The following is a 26,488-nucleotide window of genomic DNA, read 5'->3' as shown; positions in this document are numbered from 1 at the left end:
GACAGAAGGTTATTATAAAGCATGAACTAGTTGAATTGAATAACATGTTAATGTGTTATAATATATGTAATTCTGCAGTTTCATGCAATTTTATAAGACTCAAAACCTGTTCCTTTTATTTCTAAATAGCATCACAGCCAAACTTGAACGAGCCCTGGAAAAGGTTGCTCCTCTGTTACGTGAGATTTTTGTGGACTTTGCTCCATTTCTTTCCAGAACTCTGTTGGGCAGCCATGGTCAAGAATTGTTGATCGAAGGTACAGGTGCTGTATAGTTAACTTTTATCTACCTGGTGTCTATGTAACCTTTCTGACAAGTAGTTGAAGCATGGTTGCTGACATTTGCAATTTATACGGGAAAATTATTCTAAACCTTTTGGATAAATGTGTGGTAATTTACTTTTAAAGTAAAACTATTTTTTTTTCTTTTGTTAAGATAGTAGATCATGTTTTACACCTTCTTTTGCATCTTCAGACACTAAAATGCTTGTACCTAATTCATTCGGAATCTGTGATTCTGTAATTATTCCAAATATTGAAAGTTTTGGTGGAATTTTTTTTAACCTGAATAACGGCTTTGAATTTTGATTAATTTTTTTATTGAGTTATACATTTTTAATTAAAATGTACCTTTTAAATCTTTAATACTTGTGTAATTCTGACGTTAGGTACAATAAAGTGAGTCTTCAAAAAATGTAAATACTTGTTAATCCTAAAAATGTATTTGGAAACCGAATCTCCACAAGTTATTTAAAACTCATAATGCTGATTTTTTACTCTCTCATTCCTGTCAGAGTTTTCCATTCACAGGTATAATACTATCTCTTTGTTCAACTACAAAGTGTGACAAATACAAGGGATGGAGGAAGTAGACATAGTTTTGAGAATAAATGTCACATGACGAAATGTGTGAATGATGTCTTGCATTATCACACATTGTGGTGCCATCAAAACCTAGTCATGATTGTGCCTATTTTTTTGTGGTGAGTTAGAGCTAGGGTCATTATGCAGTTTGAAATGTACTCTCTCGTTGATGGCACTGCTTGTGTGAAAGGAAAAGGCCAAGTAAGTATCCTCGAGATCACCAGAGGGAATGACTTCTGTGGTGGTAAGCATTGGCTGGAAATGTTCTGTTTCAAAATTGATAAGTAAAGGTGCAATATGATGATAGCTGTCTGACCAAACTAGATAATGGAACAGAAGCCTGAAGTCAGACCATGTCAAAGGCTGTAGGAAAATAAAGAGGAAATATTAACTATGGTCACAGGAGCAGCATATGTTGTCAGTGATTTTACTCCAGACTTCTTATGTGGAAGTAATATAAAAACTAATAATATGTTTTTATCAAAACTAGGAGATGAGGGCCCATGAAAGGCAGATGATAGTGGAATAGATAAAACTAATCAGTCTAAGCTTGGATCAACTCGTGTGGCTTGTTGTGTGAGATGTTGAACTAAAGCCCCATTCATTTCTTCGGTTAAGTATAAAAGATCCCATAGCAATATTTTGAAGGAGAACAGGGGAATTACCCCAATGTGCTAACCGATATTTAATCCTTCGATCAACACAAAAAACGTTACCTGGTCATTGTCATGCCGTTTATAAGAGTTATCTAAGTGCAACTTATTGTCACAAAAAATGTTTCCTGTAAGTTGTGGCTCCAATGTTCTACACTTAGCGATCGGCATGCTAATTGTGGCATCGAATTTCTATTCTGGAAGGGGCTGCCGAGCAAGGACCTCAGATGCTCGTGCAACCAGTAAGAAAATTAGAGGGAACTCTGTGGTCACAGCTCACAGGGGAGCGTGATGGAAATCAAGCCCCATTATTCCTGGAGTCATCACAAATATGAAAATGTTTAATTAAATTATCAAAAGCCAGCAAGTAATATAAAAGAAGTTTGTAAGAATGTTTTCTTTAGATATCAGAAAGGTAAGAGAGGGGTAAGAATGGATATTAGACTCCTGGAAAATGATGCTGGAGAAGTAGTAATGGGGAACAAGAAATGGCAGAGGAACTGTTAGAGACCTTTCATCAGTCCTCATTATGGAAGACACAATGAGCACCTCTGTTACGTGAGATTTTTGTGGACTTTGCTCCATTTCTTTCAAGAACCCTATTGGGCAGCCATGGTCAAGAAGACACAATGGCTGCTTTGCAATGAGACCGACGCCAACAGTGTGGGCTCAATTCCTGCAACAGCTGAGGTTACCATACAGAACTCTGTCTCAACCTTTTCCACTTGCCTGAGGCATGGTGACTACCAGTCATAGTAGTCACCACCAGTTGTTTCTTTCTAACGAGAGAGTGGCCCAGTGGTTTGCTAGAACTATGGCAAAAAAGGAAATGAACAGCAGGAGTTTCCTCAAATGTATAAAAAGGAAAAGAGTGACCAAAGTGAATGTAGCTTGCTTAGAGTTTGAGTCTGTAAAAATAATAATGGGGAACAAGGAAATATCTAAGGAGTTTGATAAATATTTTACATCAGTAGAATATGCTAATAGCATTCCAAAAATACCAAATCATCAATTATCACTCTAGAAAGAAAACACTGTACTAGAGAAACTAAAGGGGCTAAATGCCAGTAGTGCCCTGGACCTGATGAGTTTTATCCTATGATTTTCAAGGAAGTAGCTACTGAGATATTGGATGCACAGGTGTTAATTTGACAAGAATCCTTAGATTCTGGATAAGTTCCAGAGGATTAAAAAACAATCTATGTAACACCCTGATTCAGGAAGGGTGACAAAATTTAATAGGTTAACTATAGGCCAGTTAGTTTATCATCTATCTTCGGGATAATATTAGAGTATGTTATAAAGGACATGATAGTAGAACAATTTGAAATAGATAAAGTCATAGAGATGTACAGCATGGAAATGGACGTTTCAGTCCAACGCATCCATGCCGACCAGATATCCTACATAAATCTAGTCCCATTTGCCGACATTTGGCCCATATCCCTGTAAACCGTTCCTAGCCATATACCCATTCAGATGCCTTTTAAATATTGTAATTGTACCAGCCTCCACCACTTCCTCTGGCAGCTCATTTCATACACGTGCCACCCTCTGCATGAAAAAGTTGCTGCTTAGGTCCCTTTTATCTTAGATAAACTCCGATGTCCAAAGGTACTTGAAATCAAACAGCAGAGGCAGCAACTGTGAAGGTTCACTGCTGGGTCAGACAGCAGTGTAGGTTTCTTTCTCCATTGATTCACTTCCACCATGTGGTCACTGCTTTTGTCTCATTTCCTCCTTTTTTAAAGTGCTGTTGTTTTGATTTCTTTCCCCCCAAAGTTCCAAAACAATGCAGCAGTTTATAAAGCAGTAATTACTGCTCCAACACTGAAAATACCTCAAAAAAGGAGCAGCTCTTACAGATACAATTCTTTCCCATCCTCTATCTTGGATGATATAATAAAGCAGAGTTGGCATGACTTCATGAAGGGGAAACCATGTCTGAAATCATGTTCAAAAGGATGAATGGCCTATTTCTGCTCCTATTTTCTGTGCCTTCTTCGAGCATGTTTACAATTCTTTATGGATAAAGTGTAAGCAGTAGAAGTAATATTTTGGTTTTCCAGAAGGCTTTTGATAGGTTATCATACATATGGCTTCTTAATAAGACATGCAGCCATGCTGCTAGCAATACTATATTAGCGTAGATAGAGGACTGGTTTCCAAATAATAAAGTAGAATTTTCTTCTGAGACAGGGTTGAGTTGGTCTGGCGTATAATCATTGGAGTTTAGAAAAGTGAGAGGAGGCCTAATTCTTATAAGATTCTTATGCCACTTGGCAGTGTCGTGATTCATTGGGGTAATGTGCTGGAAATCAAGCCTCGCTATTCCTGGATTTGTCAGAAAAGTTAAACATGTTAAAATAACAAAGAACAGTACAGCATAGGAACAGGCCCTATGGCCCACCAAGCTTAGAATCCCTACAGTGTGGAAGCAGGCCACACCGACTCTTCAAAGAGCATCCCACCCAGACTACACCCCTACTGTATCTCTGTAATCTTGCAATCCTCATGGCTAATCCACCTAGCCTGCACATCCCTGGACACTCTGGGCAATTTAGCACAGTCAATCTGCCTTTGGACTGTGGGAGGAAACCAGAGAACTGGGAAGAAACCCACACAGACATGGGGACAATTTGCGAACGCAACACAGTTGCCAAAAGTGGAAACGAACCTGGGTCCCTGGCGCTGAGAGGTAGCAGCGCTAACTACTGAGCCACCCTGCCACCCTGCACCGATGCATGATGCCTTGCTAATCTAAAAACTTATTGCCTGTACATAATTTTGTCCAATGTTTCTCAGCCTGTCTGGACTTGATCTCATGAGTAGGCTGACAGAACAAATATCCATCTCTGCTGGCGTGCTGCTGCCATTGACGGTATCCTATATACAGCCCAAAAATGAAGGTTAGACATCCGTAGTCTGTAGTGTGAAGTGCCTGCCTTAAAGGAAATGGGTAAACTTCTTATTGCCAAACATGGTTCTCATTCCTTTTTCGACTAGAGCATAATTCTGCTGTGTCTTCATTAGTGACCTTGACGTAAATGCGATGGGCCTTTTCTCTCCATTCAGTAAGATATGCAACAGAACAGCGCCAACCCCATAAGACAAAACATCACATGCTAACTATAGTGGCAACTTTGGGTCAAAATGCCTTAACACCTCCGACCGTTGTAGAGCTTGCTTCACCTTCCAGTCAGCCACCTCATATTCCTGGGTCCATTTCCATATCCGCCCTTTTCCCAGCGATCGATGCTGGCATTTTGGCATGGTTGCCAGATCAGACACGAACTTGCCATGGTAACTTACAAGTCCCAAGAACGATCTCACTTGAGACACATTCTCTGGTCTAGGGGTCTTCCTGATAGCCTACATCTTCTTAGGCATCTTGTGTAATACCTTGCCATCGATTACATAGCCCAAGTACTCTATGGAGACTTTTCTCTATTTATTTGTAGGCCATGCTCCTGCAATCTTTTTAGGGTGACTTCTAAATTTTTCACTGCTGCTCTTGGAGGATCCAGTAATCAAAATTTTGTCTAAAAAGCACTGGACTCCTGGCAACCTACTTAAGATTTGATCCTTGGCCCTCTGAAACAAAAGTGATACTGCAGTGATGCCAAAAGGAAATAGCTTATAGAGAGAGAGTCCCTTGCGTATCACTGTTGTCAGCAATGCCTGGGACTCCTTTGTGTTAACCAACTTTATAGAAATACTTAACAAAATAATTTATTATTTAATCTTTAATCATCAACTGTTCCAATATTAGCAGCACCCCATAAATACACACTTAGAAAAGGCAACTTCAGCAAAACAGATTTTTCTTACTGCTATTTTCTCCAGTCCAGAAAAAAGGAATACCAAAAGAATGAATCTAGCAGCAGAGAGAGAAGTCGAGCTTTCTGCTGCAGCAGAGAGACAGCTGTATCTATCAGCTTCAAACCCCAACCCTAACTGACAGTAAACCCTGGGTCTGTGTGAGCCTGACAGCATCCACTCATGCTTTATTTGTCTAATTTAAAAAAAAGGCTGCTCAAAGCTGTTTACCCATTACCTCTGAAGCAGACTTTCCAGCGCCACTGGCAACAGCTCTCTGCAAGAGAAACAGCAGAGAACAAATCCCTGTAAAAGGAACAGTACTGACACACCTCCCACCTTTAAAAAAGGAACCATCAATATACAGAGATGGCTTCATTTTCAAAGACTTCAGTCTCACATTATTAGTTCTCAACATTATAAAGCATGTAAATATTTACTACAGTTCATCTCAATCCGTTTCTTCCGCCACCAAACGTCTCAGTCTTCCTTCATCAAAGTCATGACAATGCATCAGCAGTTACGTTCTCACGTCCTACCACGTATATAAAATGTTCAAATTGAATAGCTGTAACAATAACCTCCATCTAAACAGCCTAGTATTTTTATACTTAATTTTTTTCCAAAACCATAAGGAGTTATGATCGGTATACACAATTGTCTCAGATACATTACTGACAACATAAATGTTAAAATGTTGCAATGCCAGCACCAAACTTAAGGACTCTTTCTCAATGGTGGAATATTTCTGTTGATGAATAGTCAACTTTTGGAAGAAATATCTAACAGGTCACTCTATCCTCTCGTCACCGTCTTGTAAGAGTATAGCGCCAAACACCCGCATCGATAGGCACTTTGAATTGCTTTGTGTAATTAGATATTGCTAACACTGAAACAGTGGTCAACACAGCTTTCAGGCAGTTTAATTCCTTCTGACACTTCTCACCACTGAAATTTTCTGCACTTCTACAACAGGTCAGTTGGTGAAGCAGCCATACCACTATAATTCACTATGAATTTTAAAAAAAAACCACTCAGTTCTAGAAATCACAGTATTTCCCTCTTTGTCGAGGGTATGGAAACTCCCTAAGAACATTTGTTTTCATATTGTGTGGGGCCATCTGTCTTTGTCCAATGATATGGCCCAGGAACATGACTTAGGCTGTGCAAACTCATTCTTAGCCAGGTTTGTCACCAAGACTGCCTTCTGGAGTTGATTGAACAATTCTGCTAGATGTTGCTAATGTTCCTTCCATGTCTGACTAATAATCACCAGATCATCTATGTATACCACACAATTGGGTAATCCTGACATGACCTTAATGGTTAGCCTTTGAAATGTAGCTGGCTCATTCTTCATACAAAATGGCATGACTTTAAACTGGTAAAGTCCATATGGTTTCATGAAAGCCAAAATTTCCTTTACTCTTTCAGATAAAGGTACTTGCCAGTATCTACTGAGTAAGTCCAGCTTAGAAATATAAATTGCTTATCCCGCCTTCACAATACAGTCTTCCTAATGTGGAATAGGATATGAATTAGATTTCATAGCTGCACTGACTTTGCGATAGTCCACATATAATTGTCAGGTACCATCTGGCTTTTGCACCATCACTACGGGTGAGCTCTGTTCACTGCAAGTCACTTCAGTTATGTCTTTGAGCATGCTTTTGTAGCTGTGCCAGGTTTAGAGGGTTATTCCTTTTTTATTCCTATTAGGATGTTGCTTAATTGGAAAAGCATTTCCTGTATCTACATAATGTGAAACCAGTTTAGTATTTCCCAGCTTATTCCTACATTTATCTGCATGTGATTGTAATAATTATTTCAGGTCATTTTGATTTTCCTCTGGAGTGTAGTTCAATTTATCCCAGTTCTGAGAACTTACTCAATGTCCAGTTTAATTTGAAGCATGTCAAATTCAGAATCATCTGGATTTGGTTCTTCACTCTGAGTTGTAACCAGTAACATATTCTCTATCAACCATTCAATCATAGTAGGCATCATTCCTACCTGTGATCCCACTATATCATTACTGACGATAAATTGTACCTCCACAATGAATTCTCCTTTTGCTTTCCTTCTCTGTCAAAATGCCATTTGAACATATTCACATGACGCACTAAGAGTTTTCCTTCTATCTGGCATTCTTATCAAACAATACACTTCACCCAATTTCCTTTTGATTTGCTAAGGCCCACTAAGTTCCCAGGGTTAAAGATTCACCTTCCAGTGGTAGTAATACTAATACTTCATCTCTACTTGCAAAAGTATAAATTTTTAATCTCTTGTCTGCTTCCTGTTTCATGCTGTACTTCTTTTAAATGCTGTCTAACCAACTCAACTGCTCCATTTAATCTCTCCCTAACATTTGACACATTGCCCAACAATGTAGTCTCTGAACTCTGACTCAACAATTTTTCATTAATTAATTTCAGTGGTCCTCTTACTTCATTGTCTGAAAACTAATTCAAATGGATTGAGTTTAGTTGATTCATTTGGTGCATCCTAATTGCAAAAAGTGCAAATGGAATTCCTTTATCCCAATCCTCTAGATAGCCTTGACTATAGGCCCTGAACATGGTCTTTAAAGTTTAATGCCACCGTTCTAATGCTCCTTGCAATGCTGGATAGTACGTAGTTGAATTAAATTGTTTTACACCTAAGCTATCCATAATTTTCTTCAGTAACTTTGATGTAAAATTTGATCCTTGATCTGATTGCATCTCTGTGGGTAGTCCATATCTCTTAAAAATTTGAGTGACTCTTATACAATCCTTTCAGCTGTGATACTGCATAATGAAATGGCCTCTGGAAATCTAATAGACACATCCATTAGAACAAAGAACAAAGAAAATTACACTACAGGAACAGACCCTTTGGCCCTCCAAGCCTGCACCGACATGCTGCCCATCACAACTAAAACCCCCTACCCTTACGGGGACCATATCCCTCTATTCCCATCCTATTCATATATTTGTCAAGATGCCCTTTAAAAGTCACTATCGTATCTGCTTCCACTACCTCCCCTGGAAGCGAGTTCCAGGCACCCACTACCCTCTGTGTAAAAAAACTTGCCTCGTACATCACCTTTAAACCTTGCCCCTTGCACCTTAAACCCATGGCCCCTAGTGACTGACTCTTCCAGCCTGGGAAAAAGCTTCTGATTGTCCTGTTTGTTCAAGCCCTTCATAATCTTGTAGACCTCTATCAGGTTGCCCTCAACCGCTATCGTTCCAGTGAGAACAACCCAAGCTTCTCCAACCTCTCCTCATAGCTAATGCCCACCATACCAGGCAACATCCTGGTAAATCTTTTCTGTACCTTCTCCAAAGCCACCACATCCTTCTGATAGTGTGGCGACTAGAATTGAACACAACATTCCAAATGCAGCCTAACTAAGTTTCTATAAAGCTACAACATTACCTGTGCCCCGGCCGATGAAGGCAAGCATGTCATATACTTTGTTGACGACCTTTTCCACCTGCGTTGCCACTTTCAGTGACCTGTGTACCTGTACACCCAGATCCCTCTGCCTATCAGTACTCTTAAGGGTAAATGAATTATGTTCGACGAATATTGATTCCCACTTTTTCCTTTAGGGAGGCGTCCTATGCATTCAGTTAAGATTCTTGTGAAAGGTTCCTCAAATGTTGGAATGGATATTAAAGGTGCTGGTTTTCTCACTACTTAAGATTTTCCTATTACCTGACAGGTATGACACATCCGGCAAAATTCAACCACATCTTTATGCATCCAGGCCAGTAAAATATTTTGTATTTTGGCTTGAGTTTTCTTTACACCCAAATGAATTCCTATTCCGCAACACTTCCTTTCTGTAACCTAGCAGTATTACAAGTTGATGAATTTCTGCCCATTTTTCATCGACTGAATATATGATGGTCTCCATTTCCTCATCAATACTTCATTTTTAAGATAGTAACATTCTGGGATAGTAACATTCAGATTCTTCGTCTGTGAGTGTTTTCTGAAACACCTTTAGTTTTCATCTTTTTGTTGTAATTCAGTTAATTTCTCTGATATAAAAGTATCCACTTCGTCCTCCAAATGTTCTTGTTTTTTTCTCTACTGTTTGATCAAACTCAGTTTCTGAGAATTGAACTTCAACTTCTCTATCCTTTCTCTTTGATTTCTCCTTCTGTTTCAACAGTGGCTTTGTGACCTTGTTACGACACAGTCAGTAAAAACCCCAGGATGTACTTCCTGTAATATCTCTGTTGCCTGATTTTCCACTGGCTTTTAAACCACAGTAGGCATACTCCTACCTGTGATCCCACTATATCATTACCAAAGATAAACTGTATTTCCAGAATCAAGAAATTTCTGTTATTCCTACCACCATTTCACCACTTTTCATCAGAATCGAAACTTGACCTTGTATAATGGACCACGACTCTTCTTACTATGAATTCCACATATTGCTACCTTTTCTGACAATATCCCTTCGGAATTACATATCTCCTCATCTTTCACCATCAGTGATTGACTTGTTCTCGTATCCCTTAATTTTTTTTTTTTTAACCTATTCCCCTGGGTACACATGCAAAACTTACCCACCCAGGTAAATTATTTAAAGAGATCTGACAGTTCCTTATCAATCAACCCCTGACCAGGCTGTACAATGTTTTGCAGCTTTTTTGCTTCAACTGTGATTCCTTTACCACCTAATAGAATCCACTGGCTTATTCTGCTTTACCATATCCAACTTCCCAGTGTTTTTTTTAAACCACCAAAACTGCGACTTCATGTGGCCTTCTTTATTGCAGTGAAAACACCGAAGGTTTCTTACTTGTCTTTTCCCCTCATGGGTTTCTTTTTTAATCGGTGATAAACTATCTTTACTATCTTCAGTAAGATCTCCTTTTCTCTTACTACCTGAGGATTTCTTTTTTCCCCAGTTGCCCTGTTCCGCAGATTAAAATTGATGTCGGAAGCCAAACATTGATTTGTGAGCTAACTCATAATCATCTGCCGTTTCAGCTGCTAACTTGTAATTTTAACTCTCTCCTCTTCCACATAAGTTTCCACTACAGGAAGTGAATTTTTGAATTCCTCCAAGAAAGCAGTCTCTCTAAGAGTGTTATATTTCTGATCTATTTTCTGTGCCCTTTTCCACCTATTATAGTTACTTCGTTCAATCTTTTTAAATTCTTCATCTCTATGTATGTTCAACCAGGTTCCCTCCTTAGATTCCTAAAATGTTGTCGTAGACTTCTGACACTAGTTCATATGCACTTAACATGGCTTTTTTCACCTGTTCATACTCCCCAGATATCTCCTGTGATAGTGATCAAACACTCCACTAACTCAGAGACAAAATCCGAGGTTGCTGGAAAAGCTCAGTAGGTCTGACAGCATCCGTACAGAGAAATCAGAGCTAACGTTTCAGATCCGGTGACCCTTCCTCAGTTCTGAGGAACTGTCACCAGACCCGAAAAATTAACTCTGATTTCTGTCTACAGATGTTGTCAGACCCGCTGAGCTTTTCCAGCTATTTTGGTTTTTGTTTCTGATTTTACAGCATCTGCAGTTTTTTTATTTTATCACTTTATTAGCTCTACCTACCGACTTTGTTTGAATCAACAATACTTACCTCGTCATTGGCCATTTCATTTGTTTAGCTATTTTCTCAAATGAAATGAAAAAGGCTTCTATGTACATCTATGTACAAACTACGCAATGCTTGGACATATTTAAACAGATCTCCACCAGGCTTTTAGCTACAGTACGTTTGCTGTTTAGAAAGGTTTGGAGGGACATGGACCAAATGCAGGCAAGTAGGACTAGTTTAGTTTGGGAACATGGTTTGGACTGAAGGATCTGTTTCCTTGCCGTATGACTCTGTGAATCGAATTGGTTGACCATCCTTCCACTCAAGTAGGAAGAGGAGATGGGAGCATGAAGGAAGCCCCTGAGACTATTGCATCAAAATTGACGCTGTCCTCATCATTTCTCCCACTTTTTACCTTTACCTCTGCCATTTTCAATTGACTTTCACTTTTCAGTTCCAACTTCCAACGTTCAAAAATTCTCATTTTATCCCTTTTTTCTGCTAGAGCTATTCCTCCTTTTCCTTCTGCTTTCAATCGTAAATGAAACTTTTCATTTCCTTTTTATATTCAAGCTGTTGTAATTTTTTTGCTCGCTCTGCAGTTATCTCTGTGTTGCTTGTGCTTCTTATTCAAGCTGCTTGCAATTGAATTTTAGCCATTTGCAATGATTCCAATTGCATGTCTGGCAATTGTAAATGCTGGGCTATGGCTGCAATTATCTCCTCTTTCCTCACAGGCATAGACAACCTGAACTTCATCACATCTGCCAATTCCAAAAGCCTTATTCACCTTATGTAAACCAGCCGAAATAATTTTTTTGAGACCGAAGAAACTCCTAACCACCGAAAAAGCCATTATTACATTAGGTACACCCTATTTAAACCAATCGAATGCATCACCTGAAAGAGAACACCAGCACTCACAACTCACTGTCGTTGAGTCCAATAATTCTAAACCCAACCTGTAATTAGAGCTTTTGATCTCAGACTAGCCCCCAATTTGTTATGGATCAAACACCCTGAAAATAGGTCAAGGAGACAGCCTAGACCCTAACTTTGATCTTATTTAGAGGCAAGTATAAGGCACTGTTTTCCAGATGAGATTCAATTGGTCCACTACTAGTCTTTAAGCAAAATATACTTTATTCTTACACCACAGTTAAAATGCAAAAAAAAGGTGTAACTTTAACTCTATCAAAGTACTTAACAAAATATTCTACTATTTAAAGAGTAAATATGAACTGTTCCAATATAGCAGCGTCCCATAAACACATCCTTGGCAAAGGTAAATTCAGCAAAACAGATTATTCTCACATATTAACTCCTCCAGTCCAGGAGAAAGGATCACTGAAAGAAACAATCTAACACCAGAGAGAGAACTCAAACTTTTCGCTGCAGAGAGAGATCTGTATCTATCAGCTTCAAACCCCAACCCCAATTTCAGCTGAAAGCAAAACTGAAACTGAGCCTGTGTGAGCCTGACTGTAGCCTCATGCTTCTTTCATCCATTTAAAAAAAAACTCTCAGAGAAAGAGTCAAAGCTGTTTACCCACTGCTTCTGAAGCAAACGTTCCAGTACCAGTGGCTATACCTCTCTGCAAGAGAAACAGTACGGAACAAATCCCTCGTAAAGGCACAGTACAGTCACATACACTTGCCAGATTGGCATTCTACAATTTGTAACATATCCTGCTGAATTTCCACTGCTTGCACCTGGGTGTTGTCAGCCAATTGCCTTATTTTGCTGGCAGCCAACTCCACTGTGGTAGCAATTTCAAAATCTACCTTGAAATCCATGTCTCTCCTTGTTTGTTGCTTTCTTTGGATGACTTTGTTTCGGAGGCCACAAACCAAACAGTCTCACAAGGCATCTTGGAGGAATCTTCCAAATGCACAATGTTCCGCTAGCATCTTTAAGGCAGCCATGAATTGAGGGATGGACTGTTCTTCATGCTGTACCCGATTGTAAAAATGGAACCATTCCATGATCATCACTGGCTTGGATGTGAAATAATTTCCTGACAATTTGCCAAGTTCTTGAAATGTCTCCTCTACAGGTTTCTCTGGTTGTACAAGACTCCCTTAGAATTGTAAAGGTCTTGCTCCCTATGGTACTTAAGAAAACTGGTACCAACAGGTCTTGCTCCCTATGGTGGATTAGAAATCTGGTAACCCTCCTGCTAAGGACACGGGCTGGTTCTTTTTTTTTGTAGCTCCTTCTGAGGTGTTTTAGCACTGGGCCAGGTTCCTCTAACTCTGCCTCTGGTATGAGTGGTGTGTAACGCACAGTGACTCACCTCTTGCGCCCAGAGCATCTCAGAATAAATTAATTCTCCTCTTCAGGTGGCAAAGGCATCAAAGCGGCCACACCCATCATGTCCTTCTTGGATTCCGAGGTATCTTAAAAGCTTGATGGAGAGGGAGAACCCACAGGGCCTAGAACAGTTGGAAAGGCTGTTGCAGAGCCAGGCACATTTTGCTCCCACACCTTTTGCAAGTTTTTAGCTTTCATATCATCCACATGCTCGTTCAGGACCATCACACCTACCTGAACTTCATATATTACTGGACCTGACCTTACATCGATCATGCCTGTTACTCATGCAGGGTCATTCCCATGGTTCCTATGCCAAACTTCGTCCTCTGAAGTAAACTGCCTCACTTGCTCAGCAGAGTTTTGTATCTGGTACTGGCGTTCCTGATGCCATTTTAGCCTGCCTTCGAAGTTTGGGCACTGAATGATGGATGGCATGGAGCTGTCCTTATGACGAATATCATTTGACCTTCGGAAATACTCACATTCCCTGCTGGCAATCAATGGCCCATTGCCTGTGACTAACACATCTGAGAGTCCATATATCGTAAAAGATGTGTGCAGTTTTTCTGTCTTCGTCCCCATGTTTGACGAATGAACCCTATGCACATCCAATTGCTTTGAATGGGCATCCACAATGACTAAGAGCATTGAGCCCATGAAAGGACCTGCATAGCCAATGCATAACCGAGTCCAAGCATTACCGGGCCATTCCTATGAATGTGGGGGAAATGCTGGTGCTAATTTTTGTCCTTGTTGGCATTCTGGGCACTGCCGCGTCAACACAGCTATGTTTGCATCTAATTCTGACCACCAGACATAACGTCTTGCCAACATCATCATTTTGGATACCCCTGGATGACCCTGGTGGAGTTCAACCAGTGTATGGCAGCAGCCTTTGCTCGGGACAATCACTCTTGCTCCCCAGTGATAACATGCCATCCTCTGTGATCTGGTCTCTCCAGGTCCAAAATCTGGTTGCGATGGCCCTTTGGTTTCAACCATTTCCACCAGCTGTTTCAGTTTTGCCAGGAGCAGATCTTTCTGCGTCCAAAGTCTGATATTGTCAGCTGCGACTGGAAGTGGTTTCAGAAAATTTAAAACTATTACGGACCCTTCCAGTGGCAGTACCAGTGGGAGGCAGCTCAATGCATCCGCATTTGCTACTTGGCCTCCTGGACGGTGTTCCAACATGTAATTATATGTAATTAGTATTGGAACCCACCGCTGAATTCGGCCTGATACTATGGGCGGTACTGCCTTGTCCTTGTTAAGTTGACCTAGCAGGGGTCCATTATTATTACAAATTTATGTCTGCAAAGGTATTGGTGGATCTTCTGGCCTCCAGATATGACTGCCAAATCTTCCTTGTCTATCTGGGTGTATTTATGCTCTGCATTAGCCAACATACCAGATGCATACACTAATGGGCATTTCTCTCCATTGAGCCACCTCTGAGCTAATACTACCCTGATGCCGAATGGGAAGGCATCACATGTCAATACCAGATCTCATGTGGATTCATAATGTGCCAACACCTTAGAGAATGATAGCTAGTTCTTCACTTGCCTGAAAGCTATGGCTTGGCTATGCGACCATTTCTAAGGCTGACCCTTTTTTAAGATACAAAGATGCCAGGATGGAGAGCAGGTTGTGTATGAACTTTCCTTAATAATTCACCAGCCCAAAGAACGATCTAAGCTCTGGTACTGATGTGGGAGCTGGGGCACCTTTGATTGCCCTCACTTTATGTTTCAACAAGTATAACTCAGTCTTGTAGATTCTGTAGCCCAAGTAAATCAACTTGGGGGTGCCTGGAACATTATTCCCTTCTGAGGTGACATCCACCCGGGGGAAATGTCTAAGAACTGTGTCCAACTCCTCTAAATGTTCCTTATTGGTCTTGCCTGTTATTAGCATGCCATATAGATAAAGGGCAACCTGGGTAGACCATCTAAAATGTTCTCCATTGTCCGCTGAAAAATTGCAAAGGTTGATGATATGCCAGACGGCATTATTATTACAAACACTTGTGGGTATTAATTGTAGCATACTTCTAGGAATCCTTGTCCAACCACAATTGCAAGTATGCATGGTTCATGTCCAGCTTCTTGAAGGATAGCACACCTGCCAGCTTCACAAATAAATCCTCAATGTGAGGGATTGAGTACAAGCAGTTTACCATTTGTTTTAAATCCCCGCAAAGGTGAACCGATCTGCCGAGCTTCACGATTTGGTTGGCTGGCGCTGCCCATTCCACAAACCAGTCTGTCCACAGGTTGGTTCAATGATTCTTTTGCTTTCCAGCATTGTGATTTCTGCCTCTACTTCTGCCATAAGGCAAATGGCACTGAGCAAGCCTTGGAGAATCGTGGAATTGCTTCCTGGTCAACATGCAAGGTAACTTTGGTTCTTTTGATAGTCCCTAGACCTTCCTGAAAACGTACATATTTAATTAGGACCTAATTCAGGCAGCCATTTTTTAATCAAAAAATGATTAACCTATTTAGGTGATTCTTTCTCAATCAATTTTGCCCCAACAAGCTTGAGCCTGAGCATTTTACTATAATCATGGGAAACTAAATCAATTGCTTCTCATAAGAGATCAGAATCAATTTTGTACCTTTATTCTGTAAAGGTTCCCCAATATAGATTCTCAGTCTAGCTGAGGTCTTGCACAAACCTAAGGGTTGGAGTCCAGAGTGAATTTTGTTGAAGACTTGTTCTGTGATCACTGAACGGCCATGCCAGCATCGATCTCCATTAGAATCGGGTGACCATTTAACCAGATGTTTATTTTCATTGATTCTGATTTGGATGTTGCTAAGTAATTTAACTGTTCCAAACCAGATGTAGGTGGACTTTCTAGAGAGTGCACACTCCTAGATACCAGCCTATAAGTTCTCCTTCTCAATATAGGTCCAGGGGGACACTCCTGCTGTCTCAAGTCCGCATACCAGCAACAACTAAAAAATGACTTGCTGATCCAGATCCTGAAGAAAATTTTAACCATTTGGCTGAGGCTTGATTTTATTTTGGAGTTTTGCTACAGGCTGACCTAGTATCCCCGGTTCTGGATGTGTCCTGAGTGATGCACTGCAATTGCCTTCACTGAAGTGATGTTCCCCAAGCATACATGGCCTAGTGAGTGTGTCCACTTCCATTGGAATATCCTAAAACTCACATGCTCCAGTTGCCACACTTTCCAATGATAAAGCCAGTTATATTTCCTGTTTGAAGTCCAGCTGGGATTCAGCTATTCGGCACTTTTGCACAGTTACATCATTAATCCCACATACTAAATGGTCTCTCAGCATCTCATTAAGGGTTCAGCCAAAGTCACATGCCTCTGCCAGTCGTCTTGACCTAGTCAAATCTATCGATATGGATTTGCCTGGTTCTCGAATTGCGGAGTTAAATCGATAGTGACTCAGAATTAGAGGATGCTTGGTGTCGCAATATGCCTTAACTAAATTTTGAAAGGTTTTAGTATCTGGTGCCTCAGGGAAAGTTAGACTTCTAATAACAGAAAAACCTGTGGATCCACAAGCAGAGGAATTACTTGTTTCTTTTGATATGCCCCAATGTCATTTGCCCGAAGAAAGTAATGCATTCTTTCCACATACTGGGCTCAGTCTTCGATGGCAGGACCAAACGAGTCAAGCTTCCCAAATAACAGCATTAGGCCAGAAATGCATACTGCAACTCAAAGACAATTGTTGCAAGCGAATTTCTTCAGAGCATTCTGTTCTGTCATCGCTGCTGAAATAATTCCACAGAGGCCTGTATCCCATCAGCAAGTCACCCTTTATTTACACATGGAGAGTCTTTGACATTGATCCAGCTTCCTCATAGCCAGTTTTCAGGGTGAACAGGATGTGTGACACTCCTGTTCTTATGTGTCAGCCAGGACTCCCTGATTGGACCAAATTAACAGCCCCAATCAGGGAACTTTTATTCTATGAGGTCCACCTCCTGGCTGACCTTGTTACAATCACTAACGGTGCAGAAAAGATTTACAAGGATGTTGCCTTGACTTGAAGGTTTGATAATGGATGCGTGTATGGAACGAGCTGCGAGAGGAAGTGGTGGAGATTAGACAATTACAACATTTAAAAAGCATTTGGATGGGTATATGAATAGGAATGGTTCAGAAGGATATGGGCCAAATGCTGGTACTTGGGACTAGGTCTGATTGGGATGGCGCAGACTAGTTGGATTAAAAGTCTGTTTCTGTGCTGTATAACTCAGTCACTCTGTGACTGCCTCCATCATGATTCCAGTAGCTACCAAATGCATATTCTATACTTCAGCTCTTGCCGAGTTCCGTTGCAACAGCTGCTATTGGCCCGATCCCTGATGAGTACCTTCTTTACTGGTGCATTTGAGGTCCGTGTCCTGTCCGATCTGCTTCCTTTGACGTTACCTCCTTAATCCCACACTGAAATGTCCCAAGTCCTGGTGACATCTCCTCCAGATAAAAGAAAAATGGCATTTGCACACAGTTTGTGGATGGAATCCACACTCATCACCAGTTGTTTAGTTTGTAATTCGCCGGGAACCATAGTCGAGGGAGGCACAGGTAAAACTCTGAACTGAAACACTTTATTTTAGATGCTCACACCTCCATAGCTGGCTCTACCTAGACTCAGCCCCTGGCTCAGCGCCTTGCGAGTCATCTGACCAACTCTCTTAAAGGGACAGCACCCCAACTACATACATAACATCCCCAAATTCAGTGATAGTCCTAGGTCTGAGAATGCTCCCAACTTGCCTGGAAGATTGTAGCTCCAGCAACATTTATGAAGCTTGACACCATCCAGGACAAAGCAGCCTACGTGACTGGAACTACATCCGCAAACATTCAGTAACTTTACCACCATGCTCAGCAGCAACAAATGTGTGCTATCTACAAGATGCACTGTAGAAATTTGCCAAAGATCCTTAGGCAGCACCTTCTAAGCTTATACCCAATTCCATCTAAAACGACAAAGGCAGCAGATATATGGTAGGTCTACCACCTGAAGGTTCTCGTCCAAGCCATTATCCATCGTAACTTGGATAATTGCTGTTGTTCCTTCATTGTTACTGTGTTAAAATCCTGGAATTTCTTCCCTAATGGCATTGGGGACCTGGCTACACCTCATGGACTGCAGTGATTCAAGAGGGCAGCCCACCTGAAGGGCATCATAGGGTGGGCAATAAATGCTGGCCCAACCAATGATTCCACTGAGTGCCATAAGTGAATAAAAAAACTTTCATTATTGCCTGCGACATCTTCCCTACTTGTCCTCACCCACCCCAGTCCCTAACACCACTAACTCTGTGTACTCTCTGTACAGCTAACACATTTTCTTGGGTCACTTCCCCACCTGCACTAATAGTAATAGCTGTGCCACCAACTTCTATCTCCCATAATACTTGCCTTCTTCTCATTACATGAGGAAAAAGCCCTCAGTAGGGCAGAAACTGTCAAGCGAGGTGGTGCGCTGCCATCATTCTCCTCCTCACACCTTATGAGGGGAGTATCCTGACTGTAATCTCCTTGAACTGGCATTGAAGGCTGGCCTTGACTTACTGTGTTGGGAACTGCTGAGTGAATGCTATCCTTCTTGACTTGACTGATGACTGTGGACAACTACAACACGCTTCCTGGCTTTTGGTTTTTATGAAGCAGCATATCAAGACAACAGTAATATGAGCCTGGTATCTCTGCTTGAGGGGGCAAGGTGCCAAAAAGGCAAGGCAATGCAAGGCAGGGATGCTGTAAGCTTCCAGATAAGCCCAGGTGATTAAGCAGTGTGACAGTGAGAGAAGAGTCCAGAAGTGCAGCCTGGTCTAGTGCATGAGCTGGGGTGGTGTCCCTGAGCCCACACTGACCTTGCAGCCTCATAACAATGATAGTTGCTGCTGCAGCAATGAAGTACATAAGTGAATTAGAGATGTGTCGTGAAGGTTCTTAGTATGTCAGATGTTAATGTCCTTGCCCATAAGGTGTGTGTGACGAGTGCCCATAGGCATGCCTTAAGATATTGGTACCTGGTTTCCAACTTTAGAGATGATTTGAAGAAGGTGGAGGGCTGAATCCGCTAAATGCTTGCCCTGGTTTCCTTGTTGTATTTTTCCAATGTCTAGAGTATTTGGCAAATTTGGTAAGATGACATGTTATGTCAACAAGGTGTTTTACAAGCAATAATGAACATCAGGTTGGCATCTTGCCACCGCTTAACACAACTTCTGCAACTTTGCTTGTGTAAAGCATAAAAGATGAATAGGAGTGATCTTGATGTTGAGATGGACCTCACTGCACTTGTCAAGTGATTCTGCCACACATCTTCCTGAAGCCCATCTCATTCTGAAAGCTGTAAGATTCCACCCAAAATTTATGACTTGGTTAGGATCTCTTGAATGCTGCGATAGGGGCAAAAGCAAGATTTAAAGTATATAAAGCAAAACTTTGCTGCAGAGATGCCGTTCTCATGGAGCTTTCAGATACCTTTAAAGCAGATCTATTTTCCTTCTGTGATCCTTCTGTGAACAGACTTCAGGATTGTCCAGGTCATGAATATTTTTATAGCTGATTTGGAGGCAGTTTATTATATTTCTATCTATACTTTCAATTACAAAGAAATGCAGTACCCCATTAATGCCATCATTAAAGAACCACTTTATCTTATTAATTTTTAATGTATGATTGAAAGCAATAAATTTTAGAGATCTAGAGGTTATAAATTATTTTTCACTCATGATGCTAGTTATTATTCAGTTCCAACATCAATCATGAATAATAACACCATCTACTTGTGGAACATAACTCCTATCCCACGGGCTTTCATAATGTGCCCTCTGTGTGTTGATTTAAGACGAACATATATGCAAACATTAATATTAAGCAACGGGTAATTAGAAAGGAAAACTTTGTAGAACAATACACTGCATGGAAATTTTGACCTTGGGTTTATTAATGTTTTATGAGTAAGCCTCAGCTCAATGCTATTGCCTCTACAGGCATTGAACATAGCTTATGTCAGCCCACTTGCCTTGCCTATAATGCCCCGGAAGGAGGATTAGTATGGACAGCCTGATTGGGAGATCATCTTAATGTTGTGAAGTTGGAGGATTAATCCTGTTTTTAAAAAATGAGTTAGTTTAAAAAAACTTGTTATTTCTTGACAGCTAGAGCAGCCACTGAAGAATCCTGAGCAAGAACCCTGCTCCGCTTATCCAAAATTTCCCAAAGAAGCAGAAACATAGAACATTGTAGCAGGAGTAGGCCATTCGGCCCTTCAAGCCTGCTCCACCATGGCTGATTATCCAACTCGGTACCATGTCCCTATTTTCTCCCTGTACCTTTTGATTCTTTTAGCCTTACAAACTAAATATAACTCCTGTGTGAAAACCTTTAGTGTTTTGGTCTCAACTGCTTTCTATGGCAGAAAATTCCACAGGCTTACCATTCTGTGAGTGATGACATTTCTTTTCATCTTGGTCCAAAATGGCCTATCCCATATCCTTAAACTGTGACCCCTGGTTCTGGATTCCCTTGTCATTGGGAATATCATGTTTCTATGAGATCCCCCTTCATTCTACAATAATGGTTGTAGTTCTTCCATACACTTTTTAACCATTACCTGTACCTTGTCATCCCTTTAAGTGGTGTTCTCAAATTTATCATAGCCAGTTCATTTCATACCACTGTTGTTTCCCTTATATAGATTCAGGACTGTAGTCTTACAGTCAACGATGACACTCTGTATTTTAATTAAGGATTCTATCATATGATGGTCTGTCTTTGCCCAAGGTGCTTTGCACAGCTAGATTGTCAATTATTCCTTGCTTACTACACAATACCCAGTTTAAGATGGCCTGTTCTCTCACTGATACCTCAATGTATTGATCCAGAAACCATCCTGTACACATTCCAGGAATTCATCCTCTACGGCATTGATTTGACTAATCTATGTGCAGATTAAAGTCACCTATAATTACAATAGTACCTTTATTACTTGCACATCAAATTTTCTGCTAAATGTCTTCCCCAACATGATTACTACAGTTGGGCGTCTGTATACAACTCCCATTAACGTTTTCTTTCCCTTGCTTCTCAGCTCCAGCAATGCAGATTCCACTTCACACAAGCTAGTATCCTTCCTCACTACTGCATCAATTTCCTTTTTAACCTGTAATGCTTCCCCACCTCCTTTTCCTTTCTGTCTGTCCTTCCTAAAACCTGAATAAACGTAGATAGTCAGTTCCCATTTTTAGTCCCGTTCACTTGATTTTGCATTTTGTTCCTGTTTGATTCTTGCTCTTGAATTCTCTGCCCATCACTTGTATAGTTTAAAAGTGCTACTTCATTTTATTCTTTCAAGATTTTCTGTCTTTGTTCTTGCATTTAATTGTTTGCATTTTGGTAGCAATTGCAACCTTTAAAGATAATTTTGTGTGCAATGTCAACAAGAACTGTATTTAGTACAGTAAAAAATTGTTTTTGTTTACAAACCTCAACAAATGTACAAACTAAATTGGAATCCAATTTTGTGCCCTTTCATTTGCTGTAATGATATTTTACACCGTCTTTCATTCATTCTTTTAGCTGCATACTCAATTTTTCTTTCATATCCCTCCCAGAACAATTCGTTTTCTTTTTCATGTTATGTTTAGTTATTTTATTGTCTCTTGCTACTCGTCCAGATTTATGTTCCTAAATATGAACCTGAGCTGTAGATCAAAGGGAATAACTTCTAGATGAGATCCAACCTAATCCACCAGTGGAAGGAAACAAGTAATGGATGATATAAGATTCAAAAGGTGGATGCCAAAACACTGGTGAAGTGATTTGGATCTGGACTAATAATAAATTATGAGTGAGTGTTCTAAGAGGTATGTTATCACTGAGTCTTGCATTTGAACTTGCAGCAACGTTGGTGAATTTTGTTTCTATTTATTCCTTCATGGGATGTGAACATCACGAGCAAAGCCAGCATGTGTTGCCAATCCCTAATTGCCCCTTGAACTGAAATTACTGTTAGACTACTTCAGAGGGTTCTTTTTATTCACTCATGGGACGTAGGCATCACTGGTTGGCCAGCATTTATTTCCCATCCCCAGCTGCCCTTGAGAAGTTAGTGGTGAATTGCTTTCTTGAACCACTGCATTCCGAGTTCTTTAGGTTAAATCACAATGCCCTTAGGGAAGGAATTCCAGGATTTTGATCCAGTGACCATGAAGGAACAGCAATATATTTCCAAGTCTTGATGGTGAGTGGCTTGGAGTGGAATTTGCAGGTGGTGGTGTTCCCATGTATCTACTGCTCTTGTCCCTCTGGATGGAGTGTTCTTGGGTTTGGAAGGTGCTGTCTGAGGATCTCTGGTGAATTTCTGCAGTACATCTTGGACATAATGCACACTGCTGCTACTGAGTGTCAGTGGTGGAGGGAATGGGATGCTTGTGAAAGTGGTGTCAATCAAGTGGCCTGTTTTGTCCCGCATGGTGACAAGCTTTTTGAGTGATGTTGAAGCTGCACCCATCCAGGCAACTGGGGAGTATTCCATCATACTCCTGACTTGTAGATGGTGCACATTCTTTGGGGAGTCAGGATGTGAGTTACTCACCTTAGTATTCATAGCCTCTGGCCTGCTGTTGTAGCCACTCGCTTATGTGGTGAGTCCAGATGAGTTTCTGGTCAATGGTAACTTCCAGAATGTTGATAGTGGGGGATTCAGTGATGGTTAAACTATTGAATGTCAAGGGGGAGTGATTAGGTTGTCTCTTATTGGAAATAGTCACTGTGTGGCATTTGTGGCTGTGAATGTTACTTACCACTTGTCAGCTCGAACCTGATATTGTCCAGATCTTGTTGCATTTGAACAGTATCTGAGGAGTTGCGAATGGTGCTGTACATTGTACGATCATCAGTGAGTATTCTCACTTCTGACCTTATGATGGACAGAAGGTCAGTGAGCAAACATTTGAAAATGGTTGGGCTAAGAACAATTCCCTGAGGAATTCTTGCCAAGATGTCCTGAAACTGAGATGACTGACCTCCAACTTCCCACGTGCCAGGTATGACTCCAACCAATGATGAAGTTTAAATTTCCAGTAATTCCCTGGCAGGTCTCTGTTTGGCTTGTGCTATTATGGATGTGTTGTACCAGTCAAATTCGTGTCCTTCTTTGTCCGTAGATACTGAGACCAGTGAGAATTGGTCGTGTCACTTGATGGCTAGTTGGTGTTAACGTATCCTTACTGTCAGTTTTCTTCCAGTTTGGCCTATAATGTTTTGCACAGTCCTTGCATGGTATTTTGAATATTATGTTAGTTTTATGGGTTCCTTTACGTTTGTCTGTAGATGTCGCAGGGTGGTTGTTGGTTTGTGGGCTACCCTGATACCTAGGGGTCTGAGTAATCTTGTCATCTCTGATCTGTCTCTGATGTACAGTAGGGTGACTAGTGTGTCTGACCATGTTGTGTCTTCTTCTTGTGGTCTGCCGCGGAGGTAACAACGGTTTGTGCTTTTTGGGTATCCATTCCTTTTAAAAATTCTGTATAAGTGCTCCAATTCTGTTTTGCGCAATTCCGGGTTGCTGCAGTGTGCTGTGGTTCATTTTGAATAATGTCCTGATGCAGCTCCATTTATGGGTGTCGGGATGGTTGCTGGTGTAATCAAGTATCTGGTCCGTATGCGTGGTCTTTCTGTATACGCGAGTCTGGAGTTCCCTGTTGTTCTTACATTCTACCATTATGTCTTGGAAGGGTAGTCAGTTATTCTCTTCTTCTTTTGTGAATTTTATTCTGGTGAGGATGTTGTTTATGTGTCAGTGGGTTTCTTCTAGTCTTGTGCATTTGATAATCATGAAGATGACATCAACATAATGGAGTTCTTCAAGGTGTACAGAAGTGGCAGTGAAACTCTGTTTCTATCTATAGAGATGCTATCAAACTTTGAACTTCTCCATCACTCTGTTTTAATTTTAGGTCTTCAGCATCTGCAACATTTTGCTTTTATTGTAACAGCTGATAGGCAATAGATGATGAGGTTATGTTTTATGAATTATAATTGGGAGAATTAAGATTGGAAACATAAAATTGCTTAATGTCTTCAGTCAATTTTAATTGTCAGTATATTAACTCCAAATTGGCACCAAGTACTGAAATACTTCTTTAAAAGATTTCTGAGTATGCCCACTAATTGCATAAGTAATACAGTAAAATTGTGGATCGAAGTTGTATTGGACATCTACTTAATGGCATGCTTGTTAGACGTTTCTTATTTTTATTGCCACTTTAGGAGAATAATGCTACATTTGCAGATCTGCTTTTTAGATTCTGGCACGCACTTTCTGTTCACACTGTCATTGCTAATCAGAAGCTCTGACCGATAATTGTGGGAAATTATCAGAGCCCTTGTTTGCAAATCAAATATACAGTAATTTTTTTTCCATTAGTGTGCTGGGCTTTTCCAGCACTTTGGAACTGTTGGAAAAGTGAAATATTTTGTGTATTTGCCCCAATTTTCTATTGAAATTACAGCAGATGAGGAAAATCTTACAGAAATGCATGGACCAATATTTTCATATATAATGCACTATATAGAACAAATTTGAACTAATTTTGAAATTCCTAAGATATCAAGAAACCAAAGAATAGACAACTTGCAGGGCAAAAACAAAGCCAGGTCAAAGCAATAATTGTATTTTAAAATCCAGTTAACGATCTGCATGTTCTGATGGCAAACAGCTGTTATTCCAGTCTGTCTCATATTCTATCTTTCACGCTCGCCCTTTTGCACTCTTTCCCATACACTGTCTGTCTCTGTTTCTCTCTGATGCACTCCGTGTGCATGCCTCTCTCTGTCCTGCTCCCGTAATATCTGTTAATGTCTGTGTGTCTGTCTGCACCCCCATCCCCCCCCCCCCCCCCCACCATTACCACCACCACCACCACCACTACCACTACCACGACTACCACCGGCCCACTCTGTATCTCCTGCACTTTCCTGCATTCTCTGGCTCTCTCTCTCCCCTGCAATCTCAGTCCCTCTCTTCTGCATCCTATGCCTGTGACGTCTCTCTCTCTCTCTGTGGTGTGCTCTCTGCCAGTCTCTCACTCGTTTTCTCTTGTGCACTGTTATTTTCTCTGTCATACCTTTGCACTCGCTTGCTCCCCGGACCTGAGACGATGGATATGTTACAAATGAGGAAAATTCAAGATGACTGCGAAGATGCCAAGATATGCTTCCTCACTCCAACTTGTCTAAAAAAAATCAGCTGAATCAGGTTGGCTGGTGTGTGCTATTGTTGCAATGGCTGCTCCACGTGGCTTCCCTGTTTACTCCTTCATAATTGCAGTCCTATAGGAGCTGGTGCCTAAGCTGCTGGGTAACAGGTTTTTTTAAATTCATTTCTGGGATGAGGGTGTTGCAGGCCAGGGCAGCATTTATTGTCCATTGCTAATTGCCCAGAGAGTAGTTAAGAGTCAACCACATTGCTGTGGGTCTGGAGTCACATGTAGGTCCAGACAAAGTAAGAATGGCAGCTTCCTTCCCTAAAAGCCATCAGTGAACCAGATGGGTTTTCTGACAATCAACAACAGATCCATGGTCATCATTAGATTCTTTAGTTCCAGACATTTATTGAATTCAAAATCCATTGTTTGCCACAGTGGGATTTGAACCCAGGTTCCCGAACATTACCCGGGTCTTTGGATTAACAGTCCAGCGATACTACCACTAGGCTACTGGGCCCCTAACAGCCCATCTCCTGCCATCCCTCCACTTGTTGGATTCACTGCCATGGCTCCAGTGTTAATGCCGTGGCTGAATGAAGTAACCTATGTTTGCACTGTTCACCGCTTCTACAATCCCAGGCTGCTTCTACCCCTTTTTTGCTACTGATCTACTCCCTGGCAAATCTATCAGCAACAAAAGTGGGAGAGAATCAGCCTGTGATTGGAGGTGCAAATCATGCAGAATCTTTCACTCCTGTTTAGCTGTAGCTTGAACACTGGCTCCATGGTCTGGAAAGAGATGCATGGCAGTCCAGATTTTGACCCAAGGGTTGTATGTTGGACAACCCAGGTTTCACTGGTACGGAGGTCAGGATGAAAAATGGTTAGAGACCTGAACCAGATCAGATTTCACTTACACGCATGATATGTAAATTTCTTTTTGACCTACAAGGCTGCTTTAATTCTTAAAAATTAGAGATATAAAAAAGTTCAAATAGTCTAATAATTCTCAAGTGAAAAATTCTGTTGCTTTATATCC

General features: G+C 40.9%; 1 protein-coding gene across 1 annotated transcript in view; it reads left to right on the top strand.

Annotated features, from left to right (window-relative positions):
* Positions 1-26,488, top strand: part of nbeaa (neurobeachin a) — an 831,637-nt gene that overhangs the window by 346,265 nt on the left and 458,884 nt on the right. Inside the window, exon 33 of the mRNA XM_048597909.1 lies at positions 130-257. Within this exon, the coding sequence (XP_048453866.1) occupies positions 130-257 (128 nt within the window). The remainder of the gene's footprint in view (positions 1-129; positions 258-26,488) is intronic.

The sequence above is a fragment of the Rhincodon typus genome, chromosome 6 (assembly GCF_021869965.1).
Source record: "Rhincodon typus isolate 14 chromosome 6, sRhiTyp1.1, whole genome shotgun sequence".
Classification (NCBI taxonomy): domain Eukaryota; kingdom Metazoa; phylum Chordata; class Chondrichthyes; order Orectolobiformes; family Rhincodontidae; genus Rhincodon; species Rhincodon typus.
Note: the sequence above shows the minus strand (reverse complement) of the source record. Positions and strands in the feature narration are given on the sequence as shown.